The 26,826-nt window shown below is 35.8% G+C and overlaps 2 protein-coding genes across 4 annotated transcripts in view; both read right to left on the bottom strand.

Moving 5' to 3' along the window:
• The window catches only part of LOC142336383 (uncharacterized), a 547,349-nt gene that overhangs the window by 11,645 nt on the left and 508,878 nt on the right, over positions 1–26,826 (bottom strand). For both annotated transcript variants that reach the window (XM_075385171.1, XM_075385170.1), the window contains exon 2: positions 2,982–3,236. In XM_075385171.1, coding sequence (XP_075241286.1) covers positions 2,982–3,207 — 226 coding nt within the window. In that variant the 5' untranslated portion in view covers positions 3,208–3,236. The remainder of the gene's footprint in view (positions 1–2,981; positions 3,237–26,826) is intronic.
• LOC142336381 (uncharacterized) overlaps positions 15,538–26,826 on the bottom strand; it is a 62,790-nt gene continuing 51,501 nt past the window's right edge. For both annotated transcript variants that reach the window (XM_075385165.1, XM_075385166.1), the window contains exon 6: positions 15,538–22,800. In XM_075385165.1, the coding sequence (XP_075241280.1) occupies positions 16,397–22,800 (6,404 nt within the window). In that variant the 3' untranslated portion in view covers positions 15,538–16,396. The remainder of the gene's footprint in view (positions 22,801–26,826) is intronic.

The following is a 26,826-nucleotide window of genomic DNA, read 5'->3' as shown; positions in this document are numbered from 1 at the left end:
AATAAAACTTTAGTCAATTGGTAGCTGAATATTCCCTAAGTAACAAGCTTTCATTCATATCCCACTTAAAGCATTAATACAAAAAATCAGGCAAAAAATCATTAAATTTCGTCTAAAAATCAGCAAAACTGATCAAATACCTCCAAATTAGCATTAAAAATCAAATGAACTACTTGAAACCTTCAATTCCTATCAAAACAAGCCTAAAACTAATACAATATTATAATCAATCCTCATAACCATCAAAAGTTGCAAAAAAACTGCTTTTAAAAGCCGCACGTGAACAAAAAAATTTCGTTCCCTTAGAGAAAATTTTTTCACACATCAATTTCTCGCTCTCTCAAAAACAGCGATATGAACAAAAACCACTCTCTTTTCGCTCCACTCTTAACTTTTGTTCAGCCCCAAAATCACTCCAAATTTTTTCACGCGTTTCATTTCCCGCTTCAAAAATCACTCCAATAAAATTGATTTAAAAAAAGGACTTCTCCAATACTCCTCTTCGAGTCGTAAAAAGACAGCGCCCCAATACAATTCAAATTCTTTGAATTGTAAAAAAAACCAAGAGAAGGCCAATAATAGCCCCAGTTATCGCTGTGCGGCTATTAAAAAATAACCGAGTAATGTTCGAATTGCTCTCGAACGATTGACAGGGGCTCAGGTATTATAGCTAGTGGGTTATTGGCGCGATTGTGGGTTTACTAAGTGCCTTCGAATAATATTAGAGCTTACATAGGCCACTGGTAACATTCTTAAGTAAAAAAAATCAAAACTTTGGTGATCTCTTCATTTCCGGTTTGGTAGTACACTGTTGCCAATTGAGTTAAGCTTTTAAAAACTGTGAAAGAGAGCAAATCAGGCATAAATCAAGAAGCCAAGCGTGATAGAGGTCACTCGAAGAGTCAAAACGGTCCAGCAAAAGTTTTGAAGAAAAAAGACACGCAGGTCCACCGTAATGTTTCAGACGTCGTTTGAGAGCAATAAAGAATTGCATGATTATGAAAAAAACCGAAATGTTGACGGTAACAACTGAAAAAACTGAAAAGGTAACGAAAAAAAACCTGAGAACATACAAGCGTTTAATATATTGAATACTTTTGTTTAATGATTCATCAGATGCTGTCAAGCAAGCTTGTTCGGTAAATGGATTCGAACGCTTGTTTGATAGGAGTCACCCAAAAATTCTTGCAAAACTAAGATACCAACAACAGCTTTAAACTATTTCCCAAACCTTGCAATAAAGTGGTAGAGTTCAATCTCAGAAAACACAAATTCATTTAGAATGCCGTAAGCCTGCGGAACACCAGGGTACAAAGTAAGTGAATAGACAGACAAATATTAGTAATACAAAATATAGTACAACAACTACGGATTGACCTAAACTTAACTTTATACAGTGATCTTAAATTGTTTCACTGTTTTGTTCAGAATTACGAGTGGAAATGCAATAAATAAAATTGGTTAATCATTAAGAGACTTGATAAAGTAAACATAGCCGGCAGATTGCCGGAATAGCTGCGAAAGAATAGACTTGCGTGCCGTGTAATACATAAAAACAGATACAGATCTAAAGTGAAGAAAAAAATCGACGCCTCTCAAAAAGCTATGTAAAAAACATTCAGCGATAAATTAATAAAGCTTGTTGAAATTCATTCCACAAAAGCTTTTTATTAGGGACCTTTACTGCACTTATGAAATCCTTTGACCTTAAACTAATTCAAACTAAACTTAAGTTTTAAAGTGCAAAAGTCATTGAGTGAGGTAAGCTATTGAGTGAGGTAAGTCACGTATGATCATAATCTAATCACGCAAATGCCTTTAATACTTTTTCTAGAGATAGTGAGAAATGACGTCACGCGCAGAAACGCTGTTTGCGAGAGGAAGTCATTCAGAAAATTTGACTTTTTCACCTGTGATGTGTGATCAAATGGAAAACGAAAAAGAGCGTCAGACGACGAAACAAAAAACATAGCAGGACAAGTCCTGACGTACAATTCAAAAAATTTTCATTGACTAAACAAGCAAACAACCAGACCTAGAACGGACTATGAGTGAATTGGGAAAACTATTTCTAAAAAAATCGGATACATTTAAAAAAAAGAAAATCAATGTCAAAATGCCGCATGTGAACAAAAAAGCACTAGCGAGAAAGCGAATTTTTGTTCAATAACCGTTTTCTCACTCTACTTTAAATTTAGAGCGAAAAAATTTCACGCCGCAAAACCACTCGCCTTTTCGCTCCACTTCCTGTTTCGGCGTGACCAAAATCACTACTCCAATTTGACTTCAAAAATCATGAAAATGTGTGAACAGATCTTAAAAAAAGACAGCGCCCCAATACAATTCAAATTCTTTGAATTGTAAAATTTCTTTTAACTCTAAAAATTCTTTGAATAGTAAAAAACCAAGAGCACCGCAATATAGCTACGCTCAGCTTACAGCTATAAAAAACATTGACAAGGCAGAGAAGACATCTCGACTGACTTACTTTCTATCCCAGTCCTTTTCGAACAAATGAACATTTGGAGATCTTGTACAAAATAAATTACAGGTATTTAAAGTCAAAGCTCATAGCCAGCTCGTGAAACGCAAGAGAACTGTCGCACTAGTTCTACTCAACATTGTATTTCCTCATTAGCAAATCAAAAATCCGTATTTACAAAAAAAATTGTTTCATCAGCAAAACTAACACAACTTTTATCAGCAGAACTTTCACAATAGGTGAATAGCGCAACTAGATAATAATAAAGCGACCGGATATTTTGTCAACAGACGAATAGCAAGCCCCTTTGCTCTTTTGTTTGACATGTAGACATACGACGAAAACCAAAAAATCATTTCAATAGACCAGCAACTAATTTTCTTACTCCACCAAACCAACTACATAGCCTGATAACTGTTGAAATTTTGACGCATTTCAGACAATTTATTTCCAGTATTCTAAACACACGAGTTAAAAAAACAAACCGACATTTAATAACCTGAAGTGGCGGAGGAAGACTGCTGAAGATCAATAGGAGTCTCTGTTTCACTCTTTTGTGTCTTTTTCTTCACTGAGTTATTTTCAGCAGCTGTTGAACGATCCCCGCCCGACTGTTGCAAAGGTGTCTCTTTTGATTCCAGGCGTGGATTGGATTCTGTCTGACTGGATTGCAGCTGATTCTCTTCCATGTCATCCGGGTAGACTACGTAGCCTGGATTCTCCATTTCAATTAGTTCACCAAACTGTTCTATCTGAAAATTGAAAGGAAATCACAGCTTTAACCGTCGAACATCATATGATTTTCTGGCTCAGCATACAGGCAAGAAATGACACTTGCTACATGACACTTGCGATTGAAAGATAATAAATGCTACACTTATCAACTCATAACACAAACGACATCTCTTCGAAACAAAAAAGTTTTTTTTTAAACTGACACAAGATTTGTTCAATAAAAAATAGGCGACAATTTCAAATTTATGTTAAGAAACTTCGAGTCACAACTTTCTTTAACAGCTACGGACAACGCTTAATATAAACCAAACAAGGATATTGAGAGCCTCTTCTGTGATAATAGAATACCATCCATGGAACAAAAACCATGAAGAACCGCGGCAACCAACAACGAAAATCCTTCTTTATCAAAAATCTGAATTAATTATCCTGAGCACTTTCCCAGAATAAACTGTTGTAATGTATAAAGTTTCAATAGTATCAAATTTAAAAACAAATCCATTTCTAACGTTTTCGAGCAAAAAATTTCAATTTACAAAACTAAAAAACCTGCGTGACGTCAGCTATTGCGTGGTGGATATTAAACAATATCCCAAGCAATAGGCAAAGCTAAGCAGACTAAAACTTAAAAAATGAACACTGTTTAAGCGACAAACACCCATGAACTAAATAGTCGTTAAAAATTTTTGTTGATAAGCCCATTAACTCAATTTAGTTATCAATTAGTGTTCGAAGAACGAAAGATACAAAAATGAAGACAGATCATAACATTCACAAAAAGTAACCAACATCTATAGGAGTAACTGCTCGAAAGGATTTCAACCACTGCATCAAATGAACAGGTTCAATTAAAATATCGATTAAACACGAAAAATGTTAACAACAATCGCGAGACGAGCAACAAACGCCAGATTGAAGATAAGAGCGAAAAGCAAGAACAATATAGATCACAAGCAAAATCGGAATTCAGAAACGAAGCAAAAAATCATTTAAGAACACATGTGAACAAAATAATTTCAAAAAATTCAATTTACATTTAAAACCTAAAATCTGAAAAAATATTAAAAACTAACAATTTGAAAAATAAAATCTATCATAAATGGAATATGCTAGATTCACTTTTTGTTGAGACAACTTTTTTCGACAGGGAGATATCCAGGTTTAAACTTTCGAGAAAATAGAGTGAATTCAGTTGACTTCACTCACTTTTTCGCAATTTTTGACTAAAATTTCGCCAATTTTGATAAAATTTAATAAAATTTTTCAAGAAAATGTTGTTGATAATAAGTTTAAAGACCAATATATTGTCGGCTATTTTCATTTAATTTTTTTTTGGTCACAAATTCCGGCTAAATATTTCACAAAATTCAGATTTTTTCATCAAAAACAACTCGAAATAAGTTTCTTTAGTCCACTCTGATTAAATTTGCAGGAAGTGCGCACCCAACACCACTAACACAATCTTTGTAGACTGAAAAGGGTGCTAATTTTACTTCAACTTCCGTTGAGAGTGCTCTGTAAATAAAACTTTGCCGTTTTTGCTAACTTTATTCGTTGATTATCAACAACGCAGCATTTATTTTCGATTTTTTCACTAACAAAATATCTATTTCAATGACATTCCAAATATTAAATATTCCTAATGGACAATCAGCATTAGCAGGACTAGTTCTGTACCAACCTTGGAACGTTACAATCCGAAAATAATTCGGATTGTCGTCAGTCGGTTTTTTTTTAAAAAAAAAAGTTCGATCTTTTTTATATTAATTAAATAACAGAACATTTCAAATCAAAGCTCACTAGTGATAGGTCCATGTGGCTTCCTCAATAGCTCGAAGTTAATTTCTTTAGTTGATTGCTTGAAAGCTTATGACCGTTTTGACTTTTAAAATACTTGATTTTTAAATAAAAAATGGCTTATTGAACTTTGCCTCCATTTTTCTCTTAATTTGGTCAACTTGTAGCTTAGTGTCAGCAATCAAAGAGTGCTCACCCTCCAGTTTTAGAAAGATTCTTTTTTTAATAATTAGAAGATTTAAAACAAACTTACTGAGGTCGGACCAATTGCTCTCAAACGACTGGCGAGCCTGGAGAAACCTTTATGTAGCAAAAACTTCGGACTAGGAAGGGGTTCGAACCTGCGACATCTCGCAGAAAATATTGTATTTCTTCTGTGTTGTTGTAATGGGATTTTCATGTACGGCTAGAAAAAGTAAACGCATAGAAAAAAACTTTCGAAAAAATAAAAAGTGGTAACTCTTAAGGCACAGTGGGATTTAGTTTTCAAGAGCTTTTCATTGAGACAACTTTTTGTTCCGACCCCTCTTGAGAGTTGAGACTGGTATCATTAGAAAGCTTGTCCAGCGTAGAATATGGAATTAATAAGATTTTTTGATTTTCGTTTTTGACAGGGAGATATCCAGGTTTAAACTTTCGAGAAAATAGAGTGAATTCAGTTGATTTCATTCACTTTTTCGGAATTTTTGACTAACATTTCGTCAATTTTGATAAAATTTAATAAAATTTTTCAAGAAAATGTTGTTGATAATAAGTTTAAAGACCAATATATTGTCGGCTATTTTCATTTAATTTTTTTTTGGTCACAAATTCCGGCTAAATATTTCACAAAATTCAGATTTTTTCATCAAAAACAACTCGAAATAAGTTTCTTTAGTCCACTCTGATTAAATTTGCAGGAAGTGCGCACCCAACACCACTAACACAATCTTTGTAGACTGAAAAGGGTGCTAATTTTACTTCAACTTCCGTTGAGAGTGCTCTGTAAATAAAACTTTGCCGTTTTTTGCTAACTTTATTCGTTGATTATCAACAACGCAGCATTTATTTTCGATTTTTTCACTAACAAAATATCTATATCAATGACATTCCAAATATTAAATATTCCTAATGGACAATCAGCATTAGCAGGACTAGTTCTGTACCAACCTTGGAACGTTACAATCCGAAAATAATTCGGATTGTCGTCAGTCGGTTTTTTAAAAAAAAAAGTTCGATCTTTTTTATATTAATTAAATAACAGAACATTTCAAATCAAAGCTCACTAGTGATAGGTCCATGTGGCTTCCTCAATAGCTCGAAGTTAATTTCTTTAGTTGATTGCTTGAAAGCTTATGACCGTTTTGACTTTTAAAATACTTGATTTTTAAATAAAAAATGGCTTATTGAACTTTGCCTCCATTTTTCTCTTAATTTGGTCAACTTGTAGCTTAGTGTCAGCGATCAAAGAGTGCTCACCCTCCAGTTTTAGAAAGATTCTTTTTTTAATAATTAGAAGATTTAAAACAAACTTACTGAGGTCGGACCAATTGCTCTCAAACGACTGGCGAGCCTGGAGAAACCTTTATGTAGCAAAAACTTCGGACTAGGAAGGGGTTCGAACCTGCGACATCTCGCAGGAAATATTGTATTTCTTCTGTGTTGTTGTAATGGGATTTTCATGTACGGCTAGAAAAAGTAAACGCATAGAAAAAAGCTTTCGAAAAAATAAAAAGTGGTAACTCTTAAGGCACAGTGGGATTTAGTTTTCAAGAGCTTTTCATTGAGACAACTTTTTGTTCCGACCCCTCTTGAGAGTTGAGACTGGTATCATTAGAAAGCTTGTCCAGCGTAGAATATGGAATTAAAAAGATTTTTTGATTTTCGTTTTTGACAGGGAGATATCCAGGTTTAAACTTTCGAGAAAATAGAGTGAATTCAGTTGATTTCATTCACTTTTTCGGAATTTTTGACTAACATTTCGTCAATTTTGATAAAATTTAATAAAATTTTTCAAGAAAATGTTGTTGATATTAAGTTTAAAGACCAATATATTGTCGGCTATTTTCATTTAATTTTTTTTTGGTCACAAATTCCGGCTAAATATTTCACAAAATTCAGATTTTTTCATCAAAAACAACTCGAAATAAGTTTCTTTAGTCCACTCTGATTAAATTTGCAGGAAGTGCGCACCCAACACCACTAACACAATCTTTGTAGACTGAAAAGGGTGCTAATTTTACTTCAACTTCCGTTGAGAGTGCTCTGTAAATAAAACTTTGCCGTTTTTGCTAACTTTATTCGTTGATTATCAACAACGCAGCATTTATTTTCGATTTTTTCACTAACAAAATATCTATATCAATGACATTCCAAATATTAAATATTCCTAATGGACAATCAGCATTAGCAGGACTAGTTCTGTACCAACCTTGGAACGTTACAATCCGAAAATAATTCGGATTGTCGTCAGTCGGTTTTTTTTTAAAAAAAAAAAGTTCGATCTTTTTTATATTAATTAAATAACAGAACATTTCAAATCAAAGCTCACTAGTGATAGGTCCATGTGGCTTCCTCAATAGCTCGAAGTTGATTTCTTTAGTTGATTGCTTGGAAGCTTATGACCGTTTTGACTTTTAAAATACTTGATTTTTAAATAAAAAATGGCTTATTGAACTTTGCCTCCATTTTTCTCTTAATTTGGTCAACTTGTAGCTTAGTGTCAGCAATCAAAGAGTGCTCACCCTCAAGTTTTAGAAAGATTCTTTTTTTTAATAATTAGAAGATTTAAAACAAACTTACTGAGGTCGGACCAATTGCTCTCAAACGACTGGCGAGCCTGGAGAAACCTTTATGTAGCAAAAACTTCGGACTAGGAAGGGGTTCGAACCTGCGACATCTCGCAGGAAATATTGTATTTCTTCTGTGTTGTTGTAATGGGATTTTCATGTACGGCTAGAAAAAGTAAACGCATAGAAAAAAACTTTTGAAAAAATGAAAAGTGGTAACTCTTAAGGCACAGTGGGATTTAGTTTTCAAGAGCTTTTCATTGAGACAACTTTTTGTTCCGACCCCTCTTGAGGGGGGAGGAACTATATACTCAAATGGGTTTTTTTGTTCAGTCAATTTTGGCCGATCGATATATTCATCGTAGAGAGTTGAGACTGGTATCATGAGAAAGCTTGTCCAGCGTAGAATATGGAATTAAAAAGACTTTCTTGATTTTCGTTTTCGACAGGGAGATATCCAGGTTTAAACTTTCGAGAAAATAGAGTGAATTCAGTTGACTTCACTCACTTTTTCGCAATTTTTGACTAAAATTTCGCCAATTTTGATAAAATTTAATAAAATTTTTCAAGAAAATGTTGTTGATATTAAGTTTAAAGACCAAATATATTGTCGGCTATTTTCATTTAATTTTTTTGGTCACAAATTCCGGCTAAATATTTCACAAAATTCAGATTTTTTCATCAAAAACAACTCGAAATAAGTTTCTTTAGTCCACTCTGATTAAATTTGCAGGAAGTGCGCACCCAACACCACTAACACAATCTTTGTAGACTGAAAAGGGGGCTAATTTTACTTCAACTTCCGTTGAGAGTGCTCTGTAAATAAAACTTTACCGTTTTTTGCTAACTTTATTCGTTGATTATCAAAAACGCAGCATTTATTTTCGATTTTTTCACTAACAAAAAATCTATTAATGACATTCCAAATATTAAATATTCCTAATGGACAATCAGCATTAGCAGGACTAGTTCTGTACCAACCTTGGAACGTTACAATCCGAAAATAATTCGGATTGTCGTCAGTCGGTTTTTTTAAAAAAAAAAGTTCGATCTTTTTTATATTAATTAAATAACAGAACATTTCAAATCAAAGCTCACTAGTGATAGGTCCATGTGGCTTCCTCAATAGCTCGAAATTAATTTCTTTAGTTGATTGCTTGAAAGCTTATGACCGTTTTGACTTTTAAAATACTTGATTTTTAAAAAAATGGCTTATTGAACTTTGCCTCCATTTTTCTCTTAATTTGGTCAACTTGTAGCTTAGTGTCAGCAATCAAAGAGTGCTCACCCTCCAGTTTTAGAAAGATTCTTTTTTTAATAATTAGAAGATTTAAAACAAACTTACTGAGGTCGGACCAATTGCTCTCAAACGACTGGCGAGCCTGGAGAAACCTTTATGTAGCAAAAACTTCGGACTATGAAGGGGTTCGAACCTGCGACATCTCGCAGGAAATATTGTATTTCTTCTGTGTTGTTGTAATGGGATTTTCATGTACGGCTAGAAAAAGTAAACGCATAGAAAAAAACTTTCGAAAAAATAAAAAGTGGTAACTCTTAAGGCACAGTGGGATTTAGTTTTCAAGAGCTTTTCATTGAGACAACTTTTTGTTCCGACCCCTCTTGAGGGGGGAGGAACTATATACTCAAATGGGTTTTTTTTGTTCAGTCAATTTTGGCCGATCGATATATTCATCGTAGAGAGTTGAGACTGGTATCATTAGAAAGATTGTCCAGCGTAGAATATGGAATTAAAAAGATTTTTTGATTTTCATTTTTGACAGGGAGATATCCAGGTTTAAACTTTCGAGAAAATAGAGTGAATTCAGTTGATTTCATTCACTTTTTCGGAATTTTTGACTAAAATTTCGCCAATTTTGATAAAATTTAATAAAATTTTTCAAGAAAATGTTGTTGATATTAAGTTTAAAGACCAAATATATTGTCGGCTATTTTCATTTAATTTTTTTGGTCACAAATTCCGGCTAAATATTTCACAAAATTCAGATTTTTTCATCAAAAACAACTCGAAATAAGTTTCTTTAGTCCACTCTGATTAAATTTGCAGGAAGTGCGCACCCAACACCACTAACACAATCTTTGTAGACTGAAAAGGGGGCTAATTTTACTTCAACTTCCGTTGAGAGTGCTCTGTAAATAAAACTTTGCCGTTTTTTGCTAACTTTATTCGTTGATTATCAAAAACGCAGCATTTATTTTCGATTTTTTCACTAACAAATTATCTATATCAATGACATTCCAAATATTAAATATTCCTAATGGACAATCAGCATTAGCAGGACTAGTTCTGTACCAACCTTGGAACGTTACAATCCTCAAATAATTCGGATTGTCGTCAGTCGGTTTTTTTTAAAAAAAAAGTTCGATCTTTTTTATATTAATTAAATAACAGAACATTTCAAATCAAAGCTCACTAGTGATAGGTCCATGTGGCTTTCTCAAAAACTCGAAGTTAATTTCTTTAGTTGATTGCTTGAAAGCTTATGACCGTTTTGACTTTTAAAATACTTGATTTTTAAATAAAAAATGGCTTATTGAACTTTGCCTCCATTTTTCTCTTAATTTGGTCAACTTGTAGCTTAGTGTCAGCAATCAAAGAGTGCTCCTTCTTTCTGCTGAATTCAAATTTAGTCTTTATTGCGGTTTTACGCCTTAAGTTATAGTGTTCTGGCTTTGATACTACTAGATTTCACTATTTTTTTTTAACTTTTAGGTATTTGCCCATTTTTCATGTTTTCTAGTTTTGTCAAATTATCACGTTTTTGTCTGTTCATATATCACATTTTTCGCGTTCAGAAAAAAGCACAATTGATAATATTCAAATCCTGAACGATATAGATTGTGGTTTTTTACCGCTTCGACAGTACTTTCTCGAAGAATTTAATTGAATTTTTTAATTTTGTCTTTAACTGTCGTTTTTACTTGGTCTTTTTAGTCGTATTTAATTTCCTGTATAATGTACCGATTTGATTGGCTTTTCATGGAAGAGTAGATGAGCCGATGTTCTGATATTAGAAGATAGATAATGGCTTTCATGACTTTGAAAACAATTGTTTTCCAAAATAAAAAACATTTCAACTTAGCAATTTTGTTCCATTTATTGTCTCTTTGTAACCTGATCTCGTTAATTGAAGGCTAAAGATGACATTATTTTTGTCAAGGGAAGGTGTCAAAATGGATTGTTGTCACAAAATCTATTGTTTTTAAAGAATTCGTTATGACTTTACTGGCTTCGACACGGTTTTTTCACAAAAATAAGTCAATTAATTTTCGAGTTTTGTCATATTTGACGTTCTTTTTGTAGACGTAGGACTTGTTCTGGATAATTGCAGGTCTCGAAGGCTTCCTTTGGAGGAATAAACGAACCTATTCAATTTTTTAATTTTGTAATTAATGGCTTTCATGTCTTTGGAAATAAATTTTTTTCGATAAAGATAAATATTATATAAATTTGACTTTTTTTCTTTTTGGTCTAATTGTTACCTAGTTTCATTAATGAGAGATCACATAATAAATTTCAAAGGAAGGTGTCAAAAAGGATTGGTGTAACAAAATCTAATGTTTTAAGAGAATTGGTTATGACTTTACCGGCTTCCACACGGGTTTTTCAAAAAAAAAGTAAATGAATTTTTGATTTTTGTCATATTTTGACGTTCTTTTTATAGACGTAAGACATATTCTGGACAATTGCAGGTCTCAAGGGCTTCCTTTGCAGGACTGGACGAACCTATTCAAACTTTTCATTTTGTAATTAATGGCTTTTATGTCTTTGGAAATAAATTTTTTTTCAAAAGAAAAGTATTACTTAATTTTGATTTTTTTTCTTTTTCGTCTAATTGGTGCTTATTTTCAATAATGAGCGGCCACATAATACATTATCGGTGTTCGACAAAGGTGCAATTGAACATATTTTGGGGGCCAAAGTATGGCTTTTTCGGCTCTCAAAGCATTTTCTGGCAAGTTTTAATTGATTTTTACTTTGTTGTCTATTTGTTGTTCTTTTTGTAACTGCATAAAAAATTGAATACCAAGAGTTCTTAATTCCATTCTATAGAAACATTGGTAATTGTAAACTTATGGAATATTTTAGTTGATTCCTAATGGTTTTCATTATTTTGCAATTAATTGTTTTTTTTTAAAACAATTCAGCGAATTTTCTAACTTTAAAGTTTCTGTTCTTTTATGTCTAATTGTTACGAAGCTTTATTATGAACTGGTGAATAACCAATTTTTTCTGGTGAGTTACAAGTTATTACACCGTTTTTTTTTGAAAAATACTTTATTTTTTTGTGTTTTTCCATCTGTTCCTCATTTGGTGGACAATTATGCCAAAATTGTGGATGAGCGGGGTCGGAACCTTATGTGCGATCGCACATTACCGAGCCGCCTTGTTTATTTATCTTCCCGGTAGATATCGATCTCTGAACCAAGATCCATCTGCTTGAAATATCACCAACACAAATTTAGAATTTAACCAAAAACTACAACAAAAAACGATCTACAGCAGGATCTACATAACCGACTTAACCAACAAAATCATTAGATGGGAACAAATCGTCATATTCTCATAAAGGTTCAAATGGCAAGATGCTTGCCCATTAGGATCAAAATAGCCTTGTTAGAACTGGTCAAATTGAATTTTTGTCAACAAATTGAATGTGGGAAATGAATAACTCATGCGAGACAAAATCACTATAAATACTTCAATGAGGTAAGAAGGGCAAATCTGTTCACAAATAGAGATTTATTCATCCAAGTGATTAAGTTAAATATAAAAACATTTATTACTAAATAAACCTGAAATGGATAGAAAACGGGAAAATACTGTCCTCCAAGTCTTACCCTGTATGCCGTAATATTGAGAGGAGAAACAAAATTAAAACAATTTTTTTTCAGTCGTCCTATTTCATGACTAAATCATGTAAGTGGAAAATTCATCGAGACGAACCAGTGCTTCTAGCATATATCAATTATATTCTCTCAGTTCCGTGCGCTGAGTTTAGATCGATGCAATTTTTTGATAGTTTTTAAATTTTTCAAAAAAATAACAACGTAGAAACTAGGAGATAGAGCGGCCAATTTTTTGCCCAAAACCAGGACTTTACCGGGAGAATTTTTACATCGTGAACTTTTTTTTGAAATTTACATTATATTTAGGCTGGGAAGATCATTTGGTATAAATGAGTTGGTTTTCAGTATGTACAGTTTCTTAGCCAAATTATCCAAAAGGTTATCCAAACAGCCAAATTTTAAGAGCCTTGTTTGTAAATACTGACAGGACCAACGTTGCAAATTTGCTTTGAGAGGCAATAAAATGGAGCTGTCTCATTGTATCAAAAAATCAAGAATTTTGTAGTTCCCCGGTACTGATAAAAACTGACGACGAACTGATAAAAAATCAAGATTGGAGAACTAGCTATGGATAATAGTTTTTTCTACATGTAAGGTTTCAAAAAATTAAAAAGGCATATTTGATACCCTGAACCATTAACTGAAATAGGGTGCTGTTGTTTGACAGTCAATCTTCTATCTTCCATTTAAAGAGGCTAAAATTCATTTCACTGGGTATAAGAGAAAAGTTGAGCAAAAATTATCTGATGACATCAACAAACTGGTCACGCGCAAAAATTTGCATAGATAACTGAACAAAAAGAAATGTCTAATGCGGGACGAACTGCTCTCATCTGACAGTCGAAATATGGTTTGCTGGGATGCTGCTTTAGTGTGGATAGCAGGATTTGTTGAGATCTTGTCGGTAGCAGAACTTAAACTATAGCCGTCTGACGTCGGACAAAATGGTCTCGATCAACTACCGTGGCTCAATTCCATTGTAGCGAATCTCTCAATTCACAGTTTAATGGACTAGTTTACCCGGATTTAAAAAAACATAGCCGGCAGATTGCAGGAAAATAGCCGCGAGACGCTTGTGGCCTTCCCTCAATTGAAACAACTAAAGAAATAAGATAGACAGGTTGACCACCAGTCCTTTAACAGACCACTAGACTTTTTGGTTAGATTCGGAATGTCATTTTTATGAGACACATAAGGAAAAAGCCCTAATGGAGCTCTTTCAAAATTAATCTTCAAAATCAAAAACTCAAGACTCTAATACTCAGAATTAGGGCATATGCGTTTGGCAATACTTAGATGCACACTATTGATCTTTAACTAGAAAATTTTTATAAAATTGAGTTCAGAAGTCTATTTTTTGAGTGAAGTAAGTCACGCAATTGACCTAAAAGCAAAACAAATGTCATGCACACAAATTTTAACTGCAAAGCAGTAGAAATCGTTGAAATTGACAAAGTCAATTCCAAGAAGTCAGGTCATAAGAATCATCGATGGAGACGGCGAATTAAAAAAACACGATGTCCCCAATAATAGCCGCTATCGCCTCGCGGCTATTAAAAAACCGTATTGAATTATCCCCAAAAACTTCTCGTCTCTTCAAGCTACGAATAACAAACATAACCAACTAACGTCGGAAGATTTGCTCTCGAACGACTAAAGGGAGCTCTAAACTATTTCAGCCTGCTTCTCACATAACTATGGGAGCTTCATATGACGTCATTATAAATATTAAATACCACTATAGTCAATAATAAAATATAACGTGAAAAAAGTTGCCAATTTCGCCGCACTTTTCTATTGTTTTTTAGTAGTGAACTGCCGCCACTTGAGTTCAGCTTCTTAAAATTGTCAATGAGAGAGAATTTTGGATCACGCAAAACGAAAAAGTCAAGGGCCGAAAAGTTTTTCGAAAAGTCAAATCGATCAAGCGAAAGATTTGCATAAAAAATATCAACACGTTTACAATAACAGCTTCAATCTTCTTTGAAGAGCAATTAATAACATCTCCCCTCATTCAGTCTCCAAAATATTACCACAATTTCAGCCAATTGAGAAAAAAACACTGTACAACCCTAAAATTGAAATTTTTTTCCACCAGATAAACGTCTTTGCAGAAAACGATTTGAAAGTATAGAGTTTAAACTTTTCTGTTGTAGTTTGCTTTCTTTTCACATGGATATCTAAATTTCAGAGCGTTTGATGCATTTTGTTAAATATTTTATGCAGCTTCATTCAATCCTAACTCTGACTAACAAACGTTGTGCTTTTGTTTTAGGTTGAAAGGAAACAGTTATGAGAGCATTAGTATTATCATGACCATGTCGATATAGATTTAATACCTAGTGCAATTTTTTGAGGTTTTTTTTACTCGAATCCGCAACCTCTATGATAAAAGACCGATATATTACCCACTTAGCTACAATGCCTCTGCTTCTCATTCGCTCAGAATCGCTCTAATATTAGCAAATAAGAACTCAAGCGTCAAAAGGTCACTCCAAAAGTCAAAGAAAAATACTAGAAAAAAACCCAAAAACTGCCAAGCAAAAATTTTGCATAAAAGACACACGTTTACAATAACTCTCAAAATTCTTTCGGTAGCAATTAAATAGAGATGAATCTAAATTTACGCAAAGATATTTTACAACTTGACTCCTTAATAATGATACCTCCAGAATCTGTTCTATTTTCCACTTGAATATATTCTGTTGGGAATGTTTACAGAATACCAAGTACTCGGTTTTCTCAGTATTTAACGAAAGTATGTTTTCATCAAAATACTGTCAGATTCAATGCGCCTTCTTTCAAACTAATTTTCTATCGTCAAATATCTTATCTACGCATGGTTGTATTTGATTTGTTTGTAATAGTTCAGCTAATAAAAACAAACTAGGTTGAGAGTTTAATTGAATATGATTACTCGACAGAGCAGCACTGACTTTATGAGCTGATGAAACAATTTATTCACTGAAGTTAGAAGTTCCTTTGACAAAATATTCTCCTCCCCTCGACAGTATCTTCTCTTTCAATCAAGCAGTCGTTCACACCCTTTATTTTGAACAAATCATGCAAATTTTATGCAATTTCTCAGAAGAACATGTTTGATAATCGTTTTCGATGTACATGACAAATTCAGAGCTGCCAATAATATCTCAGAATTGATTCATCAGCAATTCATATTGAATTTGTAATAAGATAAATCACACGTTATGAACAAATTATTTATTGGAACACCAACAAATCAAGTCTCCACTGGATTTATGACTCAGGGGAGAGATAACAAAATTGATTTTCACCAAATATTTAATTTTTTGGTTGATTCGGGGGTTCGTTACATCAATAGCACAAAACAGGCAACAAAAATTGTAGGGGAATCTTATCATACATACATTGATACTGAATGAAGTTGAAGAGAACCAAACATCTCATCAACTGACTATATTAAGCAAAAAATACAAGCGGAGCATGATTCAAATCAAAAGATAAGGAAACTAATGTAGTTAGTTAGGACATGAAAAGTAGCAACCAAGTACTAAGTTCCAGAACTAAGTTTGAGATAGCTTGAGGGCGTTACAGGATGCTTCCAACGAGTTCACGTTTAGACTTTTGCAAACAATTAGACATCTGCATCTAACTGCCAGTTTTGTGACAGACTGGTACCGCTAATTAATCTTTATCAATTTATGACTATAAAATGTATTAGGAATAAATTAATGCGCTATTTGTTAAACTCGATGAGTCTCACGTATCAAGCGAATTCCACTGTAAACGAATCATCTTCAACAAGCGTGTCTAGCTCCAGAACATCATTAATGTTTTCTTCTTGCTCCTCCGGTTCTAAATCATCTTCTTTACCCAACTTTTCCTGAGCCTTCAAGTCCTTCGACGCCCCTTCCTCGTCACCATACAGAGCAATAACGTCCCCATCACTTTGCTGCTCATCTCCATTCGCAGTCTCCAACTCTGGCTCTTTAAAAAGCTCATCCTGGTTATCGTATCCATCAACGTAGCCGTTGTTTTGAATATCATCTTCCTCGGTGTCATCTCCATTTTCAACAACTTTCAACTCTTCGTCAGCGTCCGCCAATTCATCGTAAGCATGGTCCATTGCTTCGTCAGCAATGAGTTGTACTTCGTCCAGGACAACACTTGAAGACTTCTCAGGGTGGCCGGTTCTACGCTTCTCTTCATTTACATCTTCCTCTAGTTGTTTGTCCTCTGAAACTTCAGCCTCGTAATCAGAATGAATCTCATCTTCAGCGTTATGATCTTCTACTACTGCATCTTTTGATGGTTCTGATTCTGTTTGACCTTGAACATCACCATCGTGGCTCTTCGAGACATCCTTTTGGGAAATTTCATCATCACTCGGGTCGTCAATTTTGACAACTTTTGGCTTTGTCGGTTGCTCTTCGTCACTTAAAAGTTCGTTAGTGTACTTTAACATGTTCGCCATCATGTCTTCCCATTTCGGTTTCACAGCCCCATTGTCATTACTTTCCCGCTTTTTGGCTGTACTGGTATCGGAAGAATTTGAGGATGAAACTTTTGTTAACTTTCGTTTTCCAGGTGTGTTTTGTTGCTTCTTTTCATTCTTAGGCGAACTCGATTCCGGATTTTCGCAATTGCCTGTCTGATAATGTTCAAGAAGCTTCTCTTTGTTGTTGAAGAGATATTTGCACATTTTCGGACACAAAAAGTGATGCCCACACACCTTATGCACCTCGCGGACATGACGTTGCATCTCATAGGCGTTCGCTCTGAATTTATCACACAGTGCACAAAGATGCTCAACGTCTGTATCAATATCGTGACCTTCTTTCAAATGGGCAAAGAATTCAACTAAATTGACAAAAGATTTTGAGGACGACGAGACACTGTCCGGGCATTGGTTGCACTTGTAAATTGTCATACATCCGAATTTTCGGAGACACACTGTACACTCATAAAGTTGAAATTTATGCGCCACTTTAGAGCCGTACTTGTCAATCAACAGTTTCGCTTTTTCACCTTTCTTATCTATTGTACTCTTTAACAAACAATTACTTTCGTGTTTGTTCAGATCATTTTCAGTACTGAACAGTTTATTGCATACAATCTTTGAACATCGATAATGAACAGTGCAATAATTGTGTTTCGTTTTCCGATGAGCAACATGACTTACAGCAGGAACTTCCTTTTCGGGGCACAGTTCACATTTGAACCTGAGCTGTGTGTCTCGTTGCTTAGAATGATCGCGCAACAGATGAGCCAAGAGCTCAAACTTGAATGCAAAAGTTAGCTTCTTGCCCGCTATGGCGCAACTTTCGCAAACGAAATTTCCAACATCTGAACCATTTGCCTCTGCTTTGAGATCACAAGACTGACACGTAAGAAGACTTTGTTCTGAATTGTCCGATTTTCGTTTTTTCCACATGGATACTGATTCTGCATGTTTAGACCAGACGCCCAAATCTTCGTCTTTCCTTTCATCTTGATTGCCTTCGGCAACGTATAGAGTTTCGCAGTTCTTCTCTTTTAGGTGCTGTTCAAGAGCATCTCGAGTGGGGAACATCATGGAACACTTTTCGACTGGACAAACTATGTGGGTTCTGCAACATCCGTGTTCAAGCTTCTTATGCTCACAGAGAGGAACACTTGCATTGTGGGCGAACGGATTCTTAACTTTCGCATCTCGACAGAACTCGCACATAATTTTATTCTTTATAGGTGGCAAAGGTTTGCTATGCGCCAACTCCAAATGAGCAACCAGTTCGTACTTCTGATGAAAAATCAGAGCACAGTTTCTCTGTTTGCATTTCATATCTCCTTTAAACCTTCCCGGAGGTGGCACCATCGAAGCATAATTGCATGTTTTGCAGCAAAACAACTTAGTTTTGCCCGATTTCGCAATTTTATATTTATCGGGTAACTTCAGGGTTTCTGGCTCCTTGCTAGGTCCAGTCTCAGCTGGCAATGGCTCCCTGATTACTTTCGGATGTAAAGCTCCAAGTCGACTACTACTTCCAGAAGAGCCAAGAGTTCTTTCCTTTTCAGGCTGTGGGGCCACTTTGCGCTCTTTTTCTTTCCGTTTACAACGGTCGGCGTCCTCAATTAAGGGTTTCGGAGTATCCAAATTGCGTACAACCACCTGTTTTTTCTCAGCTTTCGGCACCGCGCCTATTGCTTCAAAGAACTTTCTAGAATCGGGACCACGTGATTCGCGAGGTTCAGGGGCGTTTTTATGCTTCCCTGAACACTTTTTGCAATGCGTAGATTTAAACTGACTCGGCAACAAAACTGCGCAACCTGGGCATTTTTTGTGGTGCCTGCAGAATTTATGATCTTTTTCATAATGATCCAAAAGCTTGGTAGGTTCCGCCTCGAAAACTTTCTTCGGAACACAAATGTTGCACTCGAATGAGCCACGTACAATAGACTGGTGATCCAGTCGCATGTGGGAACACAACTCCGCCTTTGTCAAAAATTCTCTGTGACAGATGGTGCACGTCATTGCGTCTTCTTCTTTTTCAACTTGGAAGCCACAATCATCGCATTTTAACTCAACTCCATCAGCTGATATGTCAATGACTTCACGCTTCTTCTTTGGTATTACAGGAGCCCTTATAATAGTTGGTTCGGGCGCTTTGAATGAACTCATACTATCGCCAACTCGTCTCTTCGGAGGTGATTCAATAGTTTTCAAGGGCGATTCGATCGCATACAAGCACTGGTGATCCATATTAACACTTTCTTGGGGGAACACAACAGAGCACTTCATACTATTAGGGCAAAACTTATGTGACTGGCATTTCTTATGTTCTGAATGATTATGCCTTGAAAGTGCGTAGGGTGATTTGGCTGAAAACGCACTGCAATCTAAGCAATCAAAATTTCCTTTGATTTTCTGAGCGTGAATATTTTCAAGATGAACTAAATATTCGAGTAGAGACATGAACTGTTGTTTTGTTCGAGAGCACATAACGCACTGGTAAATGACCCCATCTGAAAAGATCTGGGAGCAAACATGGCAGATTTTGGTATCTTCCACAATACCTTTGATTTCATGCTCTATACAGTTGTTTTTCTGCAAATGAGCTTCAATTTCGCTTCTATTCGGTGCCATCCAGACGCAGTCCACCTGCGAGCACACCAAATGCTGGTCACAAATCTTGTGCGAAGTCTCACGATGACTAAGCCATGCTTTGGCATTTGATCCAAAGGTTGACTTACAGACAAAACAAGCAAACGTATACTCCGCTTTGTAAGAATGGGTCAGAACAAGATGCGCATAGTATTCATCCTTGAAGAAGAACGGTTTGGGGTCTTCACAATTCTCACATACAAATATTTTGGCAACTTCTGCTGTGAATCGACACTTGAGGCACATTTTCCAGCCCGGATTTTTCCACCCTTCTCCATTTGTAACGTCTGGTTGAGGCGGTTCTTTCATATATTGGCACAAGAATCTTGTATGCTTTGTGCCAGCTACCGATTCTGGCTCAAATAAGACCAGACAAGGTATGTTTGGACATCTTCTATGCGCAATGCAGGTCCCGTGAACCTTTCTTCGATGTTCCAAATACTTGCTCGGATCGTTTGGGAACGTAACCGGCTGTTGACGCTTACTTGAGCAAATCTCACAAGGGAATTCACCTTTTATGAACAACTTGTGAAAGTCCGATAAATGACCACGAAGTTCATCGCCGTCCGCGCATTGAAACGCACTTTCAGGCTGACAATGTTCGCAAATCCTAATAGATTCTTCACTGCATGTAAAACCACAGTCAATGCACTTTAAAGTAACCTCTATGTCCATAGATTGATCCATTTCAGCTGATCTTTTCTGCACTAACTTCTCCTGAAGTTTTGACAAGTTGACAAATGAATCTGTTGACACAACCTCTTCGATATCCACATTATTCACTGTTTTTAAACTAGGGATGTCTTTGTTAGGATGCTGCGATCGGCAGTGTCGCACCAGCTCCCCATCACCACCTGGGAGCAGTTGTTTGCATCCGAAAGGACATTCTGTATGTTCACGGCAAAAATGTTCAACCTGATGGTTGATTAGTTGTACGTAGGTCGAGAACTTTCCACCGCAACTTACCACTGGGCATTCTTTCAGACCAGAACTATCGTGATGTTGATGAACCTCAGATTGGTGTTCTCTAAGCGACACGTTGTTCAGAAAAGGAACGTTGTTACAACGCTTGCAAGTTGGCAGCGCTGGATGATAAACTAACTCACAGTCTTTGCAATACATGTATCCCATATTGATTAGCTGGGTCTTGGTTTTGGAAGCGTAAGCTTTTTCGCTCAGCATTTGTGGAGGAATCGTCAGAAACAGTTCTTGCCGGTTCGGAGCCAGGTTCAAAACTGATTGACGCATGTTATTCAGGATTCTTGGTGCCAAAGTAATTGTCTGTGGTCCGTGAGATCTAAAAGATGATGATGCTCTAGCATTATCGAGTTTACTCTCCTCAGAATTTATAGTTTCGGTTGCTGCTATGAATTTTTCTCCAGGATGATACATTGCAAAGTGTCTCTTTTTAGTCTGATTCACAATCGGCGCTTCGCAAATATGACACATGAACTCGTGTTTGGCATTAGTGTGAACATCTAAAGAGTGTCGGTTTTGGAATAGCGACATGCAGCCATATGAGCACTGCAAATGTTCGTAACTGCACGCATGCGATTCCTTAGTGACATGATAATGCAAAATCGTCAAATCCGAGAACACTTTCGCGCACATTTCGCATTCAAAAGACCTTGGCATTTTCATTTTATGCACATCCTTCATATGCTTGAACAAATGCACTCGATAAGGGAACACCTGACTACATTTTCCACATTTAAAACCTCCCGGAGGTTGTTGCAACTTGCACATTTTGCACTGCGGCCACTTGGCTTTGCTCACTGGCTCCTCGTAATGAAAGTATTCGCCACTCGACATGCCTTCACTTCGTTCCAGCATTTCTTTAGCGCGCTGCATCTCCCGCAAAGTCTCCTGCGCTTTCGCAATATCGGCATCCATTATTGACCCGTAATCATTATGAGCGGGCAAATGAGACGGTCCTGGACTTCGTGCTCGTCGAGGAGGAGGCGATGATCGACCTCGAGTTCCAGGAGATTCATGCTTGTCTCGGTTGCTATATTCGTGTCTCCGTGAGGACGATCCACGCGCATGTTTCTCGCTTCGTTTTGGAGACTCTTCCGGACTTCCGAGCGGCCTGCTACCTGCTCGTTGCTCATTGTGGAACATTTGCTCGTGGATCTCCATGGGACCTTGGACAAGATTCTTACACTTTGAACATTGATGCATGGACTTAATATGATCATTGTATGAAAACTCACTCATGACCAATATCAGTTTTTCACACCCGTAAGGACATTCCATGTGCTTTCTGGAGCAAATATGCTTTTCGTAGATATGATCGCGCAACTGCATTGGACTGTGAGGAAAACTTTGGCTGCAGATATCGCACACAAACAAGGCTTTATTCGCAATGCCATGTGCTTGGTACTCGTGAGCCTCAAGGTCGGCAATGTGCTTAAACGAAGATTGACACAAGTTGCATGTAAACAACGAGGAGCTGTAACTTAATGTGCAGTAATGGCAAAAGAATTTGCGATTCACGCTCGAATTATCATCATCAGGTGCTGTGACAGAAATACAAAGAGCTTGGGAGACCGTAATTGATATCCAGCCTTGATCTTTGACGAGTCGTTTCAAGTATTGCTCAAAGTATTTTTGGAATTCCCACGTTGGAACCAACAACAGGTTGAGATATTCTTTTAACAACCTCACCAGTTCAAATATTCGCTTTTCAGATGTCAGAGTACTCATTTCGCTCACATTGTCATAAATCGCATTAAGAAGCCCAATTACAACATCATCAGGAGCTCTAGTCATTCTATCCCAGCCCACAAGTTTACTGTATTTCTCAATATCGATAATATCACACGCGTTGGTTGCTTTCTTAGCTGAAGTTGGAGGAATTACGGCATTTTGAGGGTATGAAGTCTGTTGTTGCTGAGCGAAATTGTCACCAGCGCGACCCCCGTAAGTCAAAATCTCCGGTTCTCTTCCCGATAAGGAGGACGAAGGAAGCTCCAGGGATATTGCTGAGCTTGGACCTCCAAAACTTGAATGCTGCTGACCAGACAACCCTGAAATCAAATCTGCATGTCAAATGTAAAATTCTACAGCGGTGTTTATTCGGATTGCAATTTTTCCACGAGCTGCAAATTTGCGTAATATTTACTCGATTTCTAAATTCTAAGAACGTATTTAAGCGCAATTCAGACGATCTTTACAATGCATAATTACAGAAAGAATTTCCTTAAAAAATACAACCGCTGCTTTCATGATTTGAACAAGCGAAAATGGGAACAAAACAAGCGAAAAATTAATTTGAGAATGAGCTTAAGAAATACACACTGCTATTTAAAGACGAATAGAGCACAATGTTACAGAAAGCAAATTCGCTCAACAAAGTTAAACTAAAGCCGACTAAGGTCCGACGAATTGCTCTCGAACGACTGGTGAGGCAAACAATTTAGAAGCGGCATAGGCTAGCAAAACCTTTATGGTGCAAAATGGTCCCTATCGCATCATGGTCCCTAATATCATCCTACACGGGCTACGTACACTCTAGGCCAACAACCGACTTTATATTAGTTACAGACTTCTGAATGAGCGCAATTCAAATCACGCAAAAAATCGAAATCCAAGCGTGAAAAAGTTACTCGAGAAGGGAAATCGAAAAGAACGTTCTAAGCATTTTGCAATAAAAAGAGACACGATCAAAATATTAGCCTCAAACTTCGTTCGAGGACAATTAAAAAGTAGGATCTATTGCCACCCCCGCTTAGCTGCTATACAACTTTTACGTCCCTCCCCCCACCGCACGTGCTATATTTTTATTTAGTAGCGTGTTATATAACAACACATTAATAAATGTGGTGCAAAAAAGGGCAGAATAGATCCAAAAAAGTATTCGAGAAATGAGTTGCAAACATAACCGACTGGCGTCGGAAGAATTGATCTCAAACGACAGGCGGGTGGTTAATTATAATCAGCTTCAATCGGCGTGGAGGGTATGGTTTTTAGAGTCTATTTCAGACTATTTTTAAAATTTTAAAAGAAACAGAACTGTAACCAATTTAGGCGCACTTTTGATTACTTTTACTAGTAAACGATCGCCAATTCAGTTGGGCTGCTTAAACTTCTGAGTGAAAGCCATTGAGATCACACAAAAATCGACAAATCAAGGGTGAAAGCCACGCGAAAAATCAATCGGTCAGACGAATCTCAATCAAGCCAAAAATTATATTAACATAGCCGGCGATTGCCGGAATAGCTGCAAAAGAATAGACTTGCGTGCCGTATAATACAGATAGAAACAGATACAGATCTAAATTGAAAAATCGACGCCGCTCAAAAAGCTATGTAAAAAACATTCAGCGATAAATTAATAAAGCTTGTTCAAATTCATTCCACAAAAGTTTTTTATTAGGGACCTTTACTGCACATATGGGTTCCTTTGACCTTAAACTAATTCAAACTAAACTTAAGTTTTAAAGTGCAAAACTCATTGAGTGAGGTAAGCTATTGAGTGAGGTAAGTCACGTATGATCATAATCTAATCACGCAAATGCCATTAATACTTTTTCTAGAGAGAGTGAGAAATGACGTCACGCGCGGAAACGCTGTTAGTGACAGGAAGTCATTCAGAAAATTTCACTTTTTCAGCTGTGATGTGTGATCAAATGGAAAAAGAAAAAGAGCGTCAGACGACGAAACAAAAAACATAGCAGGACAAGTCCTGACGTACAATTCTTGACTAGTCCTGACGTAAAATTTTCATTGACTAAACCAGCAAACAACCAGACCTAGAACGGACTATGAGTGAATTGGGAAAACCATTTCTAAAAAAATCGGATATTTAAAAAAACAGAAAATCAATGTCAAAATGCCGCATGTGAACAAAAAAGCACTAGCAAGAAACGGAAATTTGGTTCAAACAAAAAACTATGCCTAGAATGGACTACTAACGGATTGGGAAAACCATTAGAAAAAAGTTCGATCCAAAAAATCGAAAAAACAGTGAAAATCAAAGTGAAATTGCCGCATGTGAAAAAAAAACCACTAGTGAGAAAGGTAATTTTTGTTTAAACACCGTTTTCTCACTCTACTTTAAAATAAGAGCCCAAAATTTCATGCCCCAAAACCACTCGCTTTTTCGCTCCATTTCCTGTTTCGGCGTGACCAAAATAACTACTGCAATTTGACTTCAAAAATCATGAAAATGTGTGAACAGATCTTAAAAACATAACCGGAAGAATTCCGGAAGCGACTCGAAGCATCAAAAGTTCACAGAAAACCCTAATTGCAGCTGAAACCATAACCTCTTATATTAAATCATTAACTCATTACCTCCTCAGGTCTGATCTCACAATTGGTGAAATTTAACCTACTGTCACCACGAGAGACAAAATGCAACAAAATTTAATATTAGTGAAAACGTTTGGTAACGTTAAAAAAGTCCAAAAAAATGAGGATGGTCAAATTACGGACCGGCTGAAAAAGCTGACAGTGCTATCAATTGTCCTCAAATAATTCATGATTCTTTTATCAAAAATATCGCGAAAGTAAACAGCAGAAAACAATCTTACAACCTAGGCTGAATTTTTCTAAAAAAGAATGGTCAAATTTAAAAATCAAAAAACCACCCAAATTAGATCTCTAATCACTGCAATTAAGACAAAAACAACATATACTTCTTCCTTTATGTATATATTCTAGAAAACATGATTTCTTACTGAATCAAAAATTAAATTAATCATAGAAAAGACAAGCAAAAGAATAATAATCAAAGGCCAAAAATCGTTTTAAAGTAATACCAAGGCCTAATGAAAAATGCAATAAATAGTAATAAGTGGAAAATTTGGAAAAGGTTTTCTAGCAAACTCTCAGTACTGGCTTAAGTTGAATGAAAACATTTGCAAACCAAAGAAATGAGAAAAATCTAAGAAAAAGCTGAAATGATTCAAATTTTAACAACTGAAAAAATCAATATAACGAATATAAATGAAGGTGCTAGGACAAAGCCAGAATGATACAAACAGGAATGTGATAAATATGGACACAATGTAAGGAAAATCGTAACAAAAAGACTAATTCTTGATTTTTGAAAGTTAGAAAAGTTATTGTTTGTTACAAAAAATCAAGAAAAGCGAATACATTTCATTGTTCAGCGTTCGAGACGTTGAAAAGACAACGAGACAAAAAATCCATCCCCTGAACAAAACACAAAAAAAAGAAAAGGCAGAATTCAAACAAACAAAATATTAAAACATTTTGCAGAATAAAATGTTCAATAGATTTTTGAGACTGCATTTATGAAAAAAAAGTAACTGTTTTTCAAAAACTTAAAGCCAAAAAAATGAATGCCAAAAACAGATTTTTATTGAAGTCTCCCATGTTGCACAAAAAGACTATTTCTAGTAATTAAATTCAAATTACAAAAAAAAAGAAAAATTGGGAAAAAACTACCAAAATCGGATTAGCATATGTACAATTTTATAAACACAAAATTACATCCAGGTAGAAAGAGGCGTTGAGCATATGAGTTGTCAAAGGAAAGTTGCTTCGTTAACTGATTTTTGACAAAAACACAGCTGAAAGATCCAAAATTGAAGAAATTACTAGAAAAAAAGTCAAAAACTAACTAAAAAATCAAGAAATATGTGCCAATTTTGAACTTCAAACGCATTTTCAGGCTCTCCAAAAAACTGTGGTATTAATTTCCGAGGTTTACGATTCAATACAGCATCGAATAAAAATCATTACTACAAAAAACCAAATTAAAAGCAAAAAAAACTGGGCCACTTAGACGAAAAAACGGCTAAAAACGGATATCTATATGTGCATTCAGTCAAAAACTACTTTTCAAAGTCAAAAAGTCTTTCACTAAACGCAGCGCATGATCAAAAACTTTCTTTCGCTCAGAAAAAATTAGTTCACAAGGCAAGTTCGCTCACTTTCGCTTTTAGGTCAATACATCGCCTGAACGAATAGTACTTCCGGTAAAAAAAAAACCTTAAGAAAACCAATACTCCTCTTCGAGTCGTAAAAAAGGACAGCGCCCTACTACAATTCAAATTCTTTGAATTGTGAAAAACATAGCCGGC

Source organism: Convolutriloba macropyga, chromosome 3 (assembly GCF_964194025.1).
Source record: "Convolutriloba macropyga chromosome 3, txConMacr16.3, whole genome shotgun sequence".
Lineage (NCBI taxonomy): Eukaryota > Metazoa > Xenacoelomorpha > Acoela > Convolutidae > Convolutriloba > Convolutriloba macropyga.
This window is presented reverse-complemented; position numbering and strand designations above follow the sequence as displayed.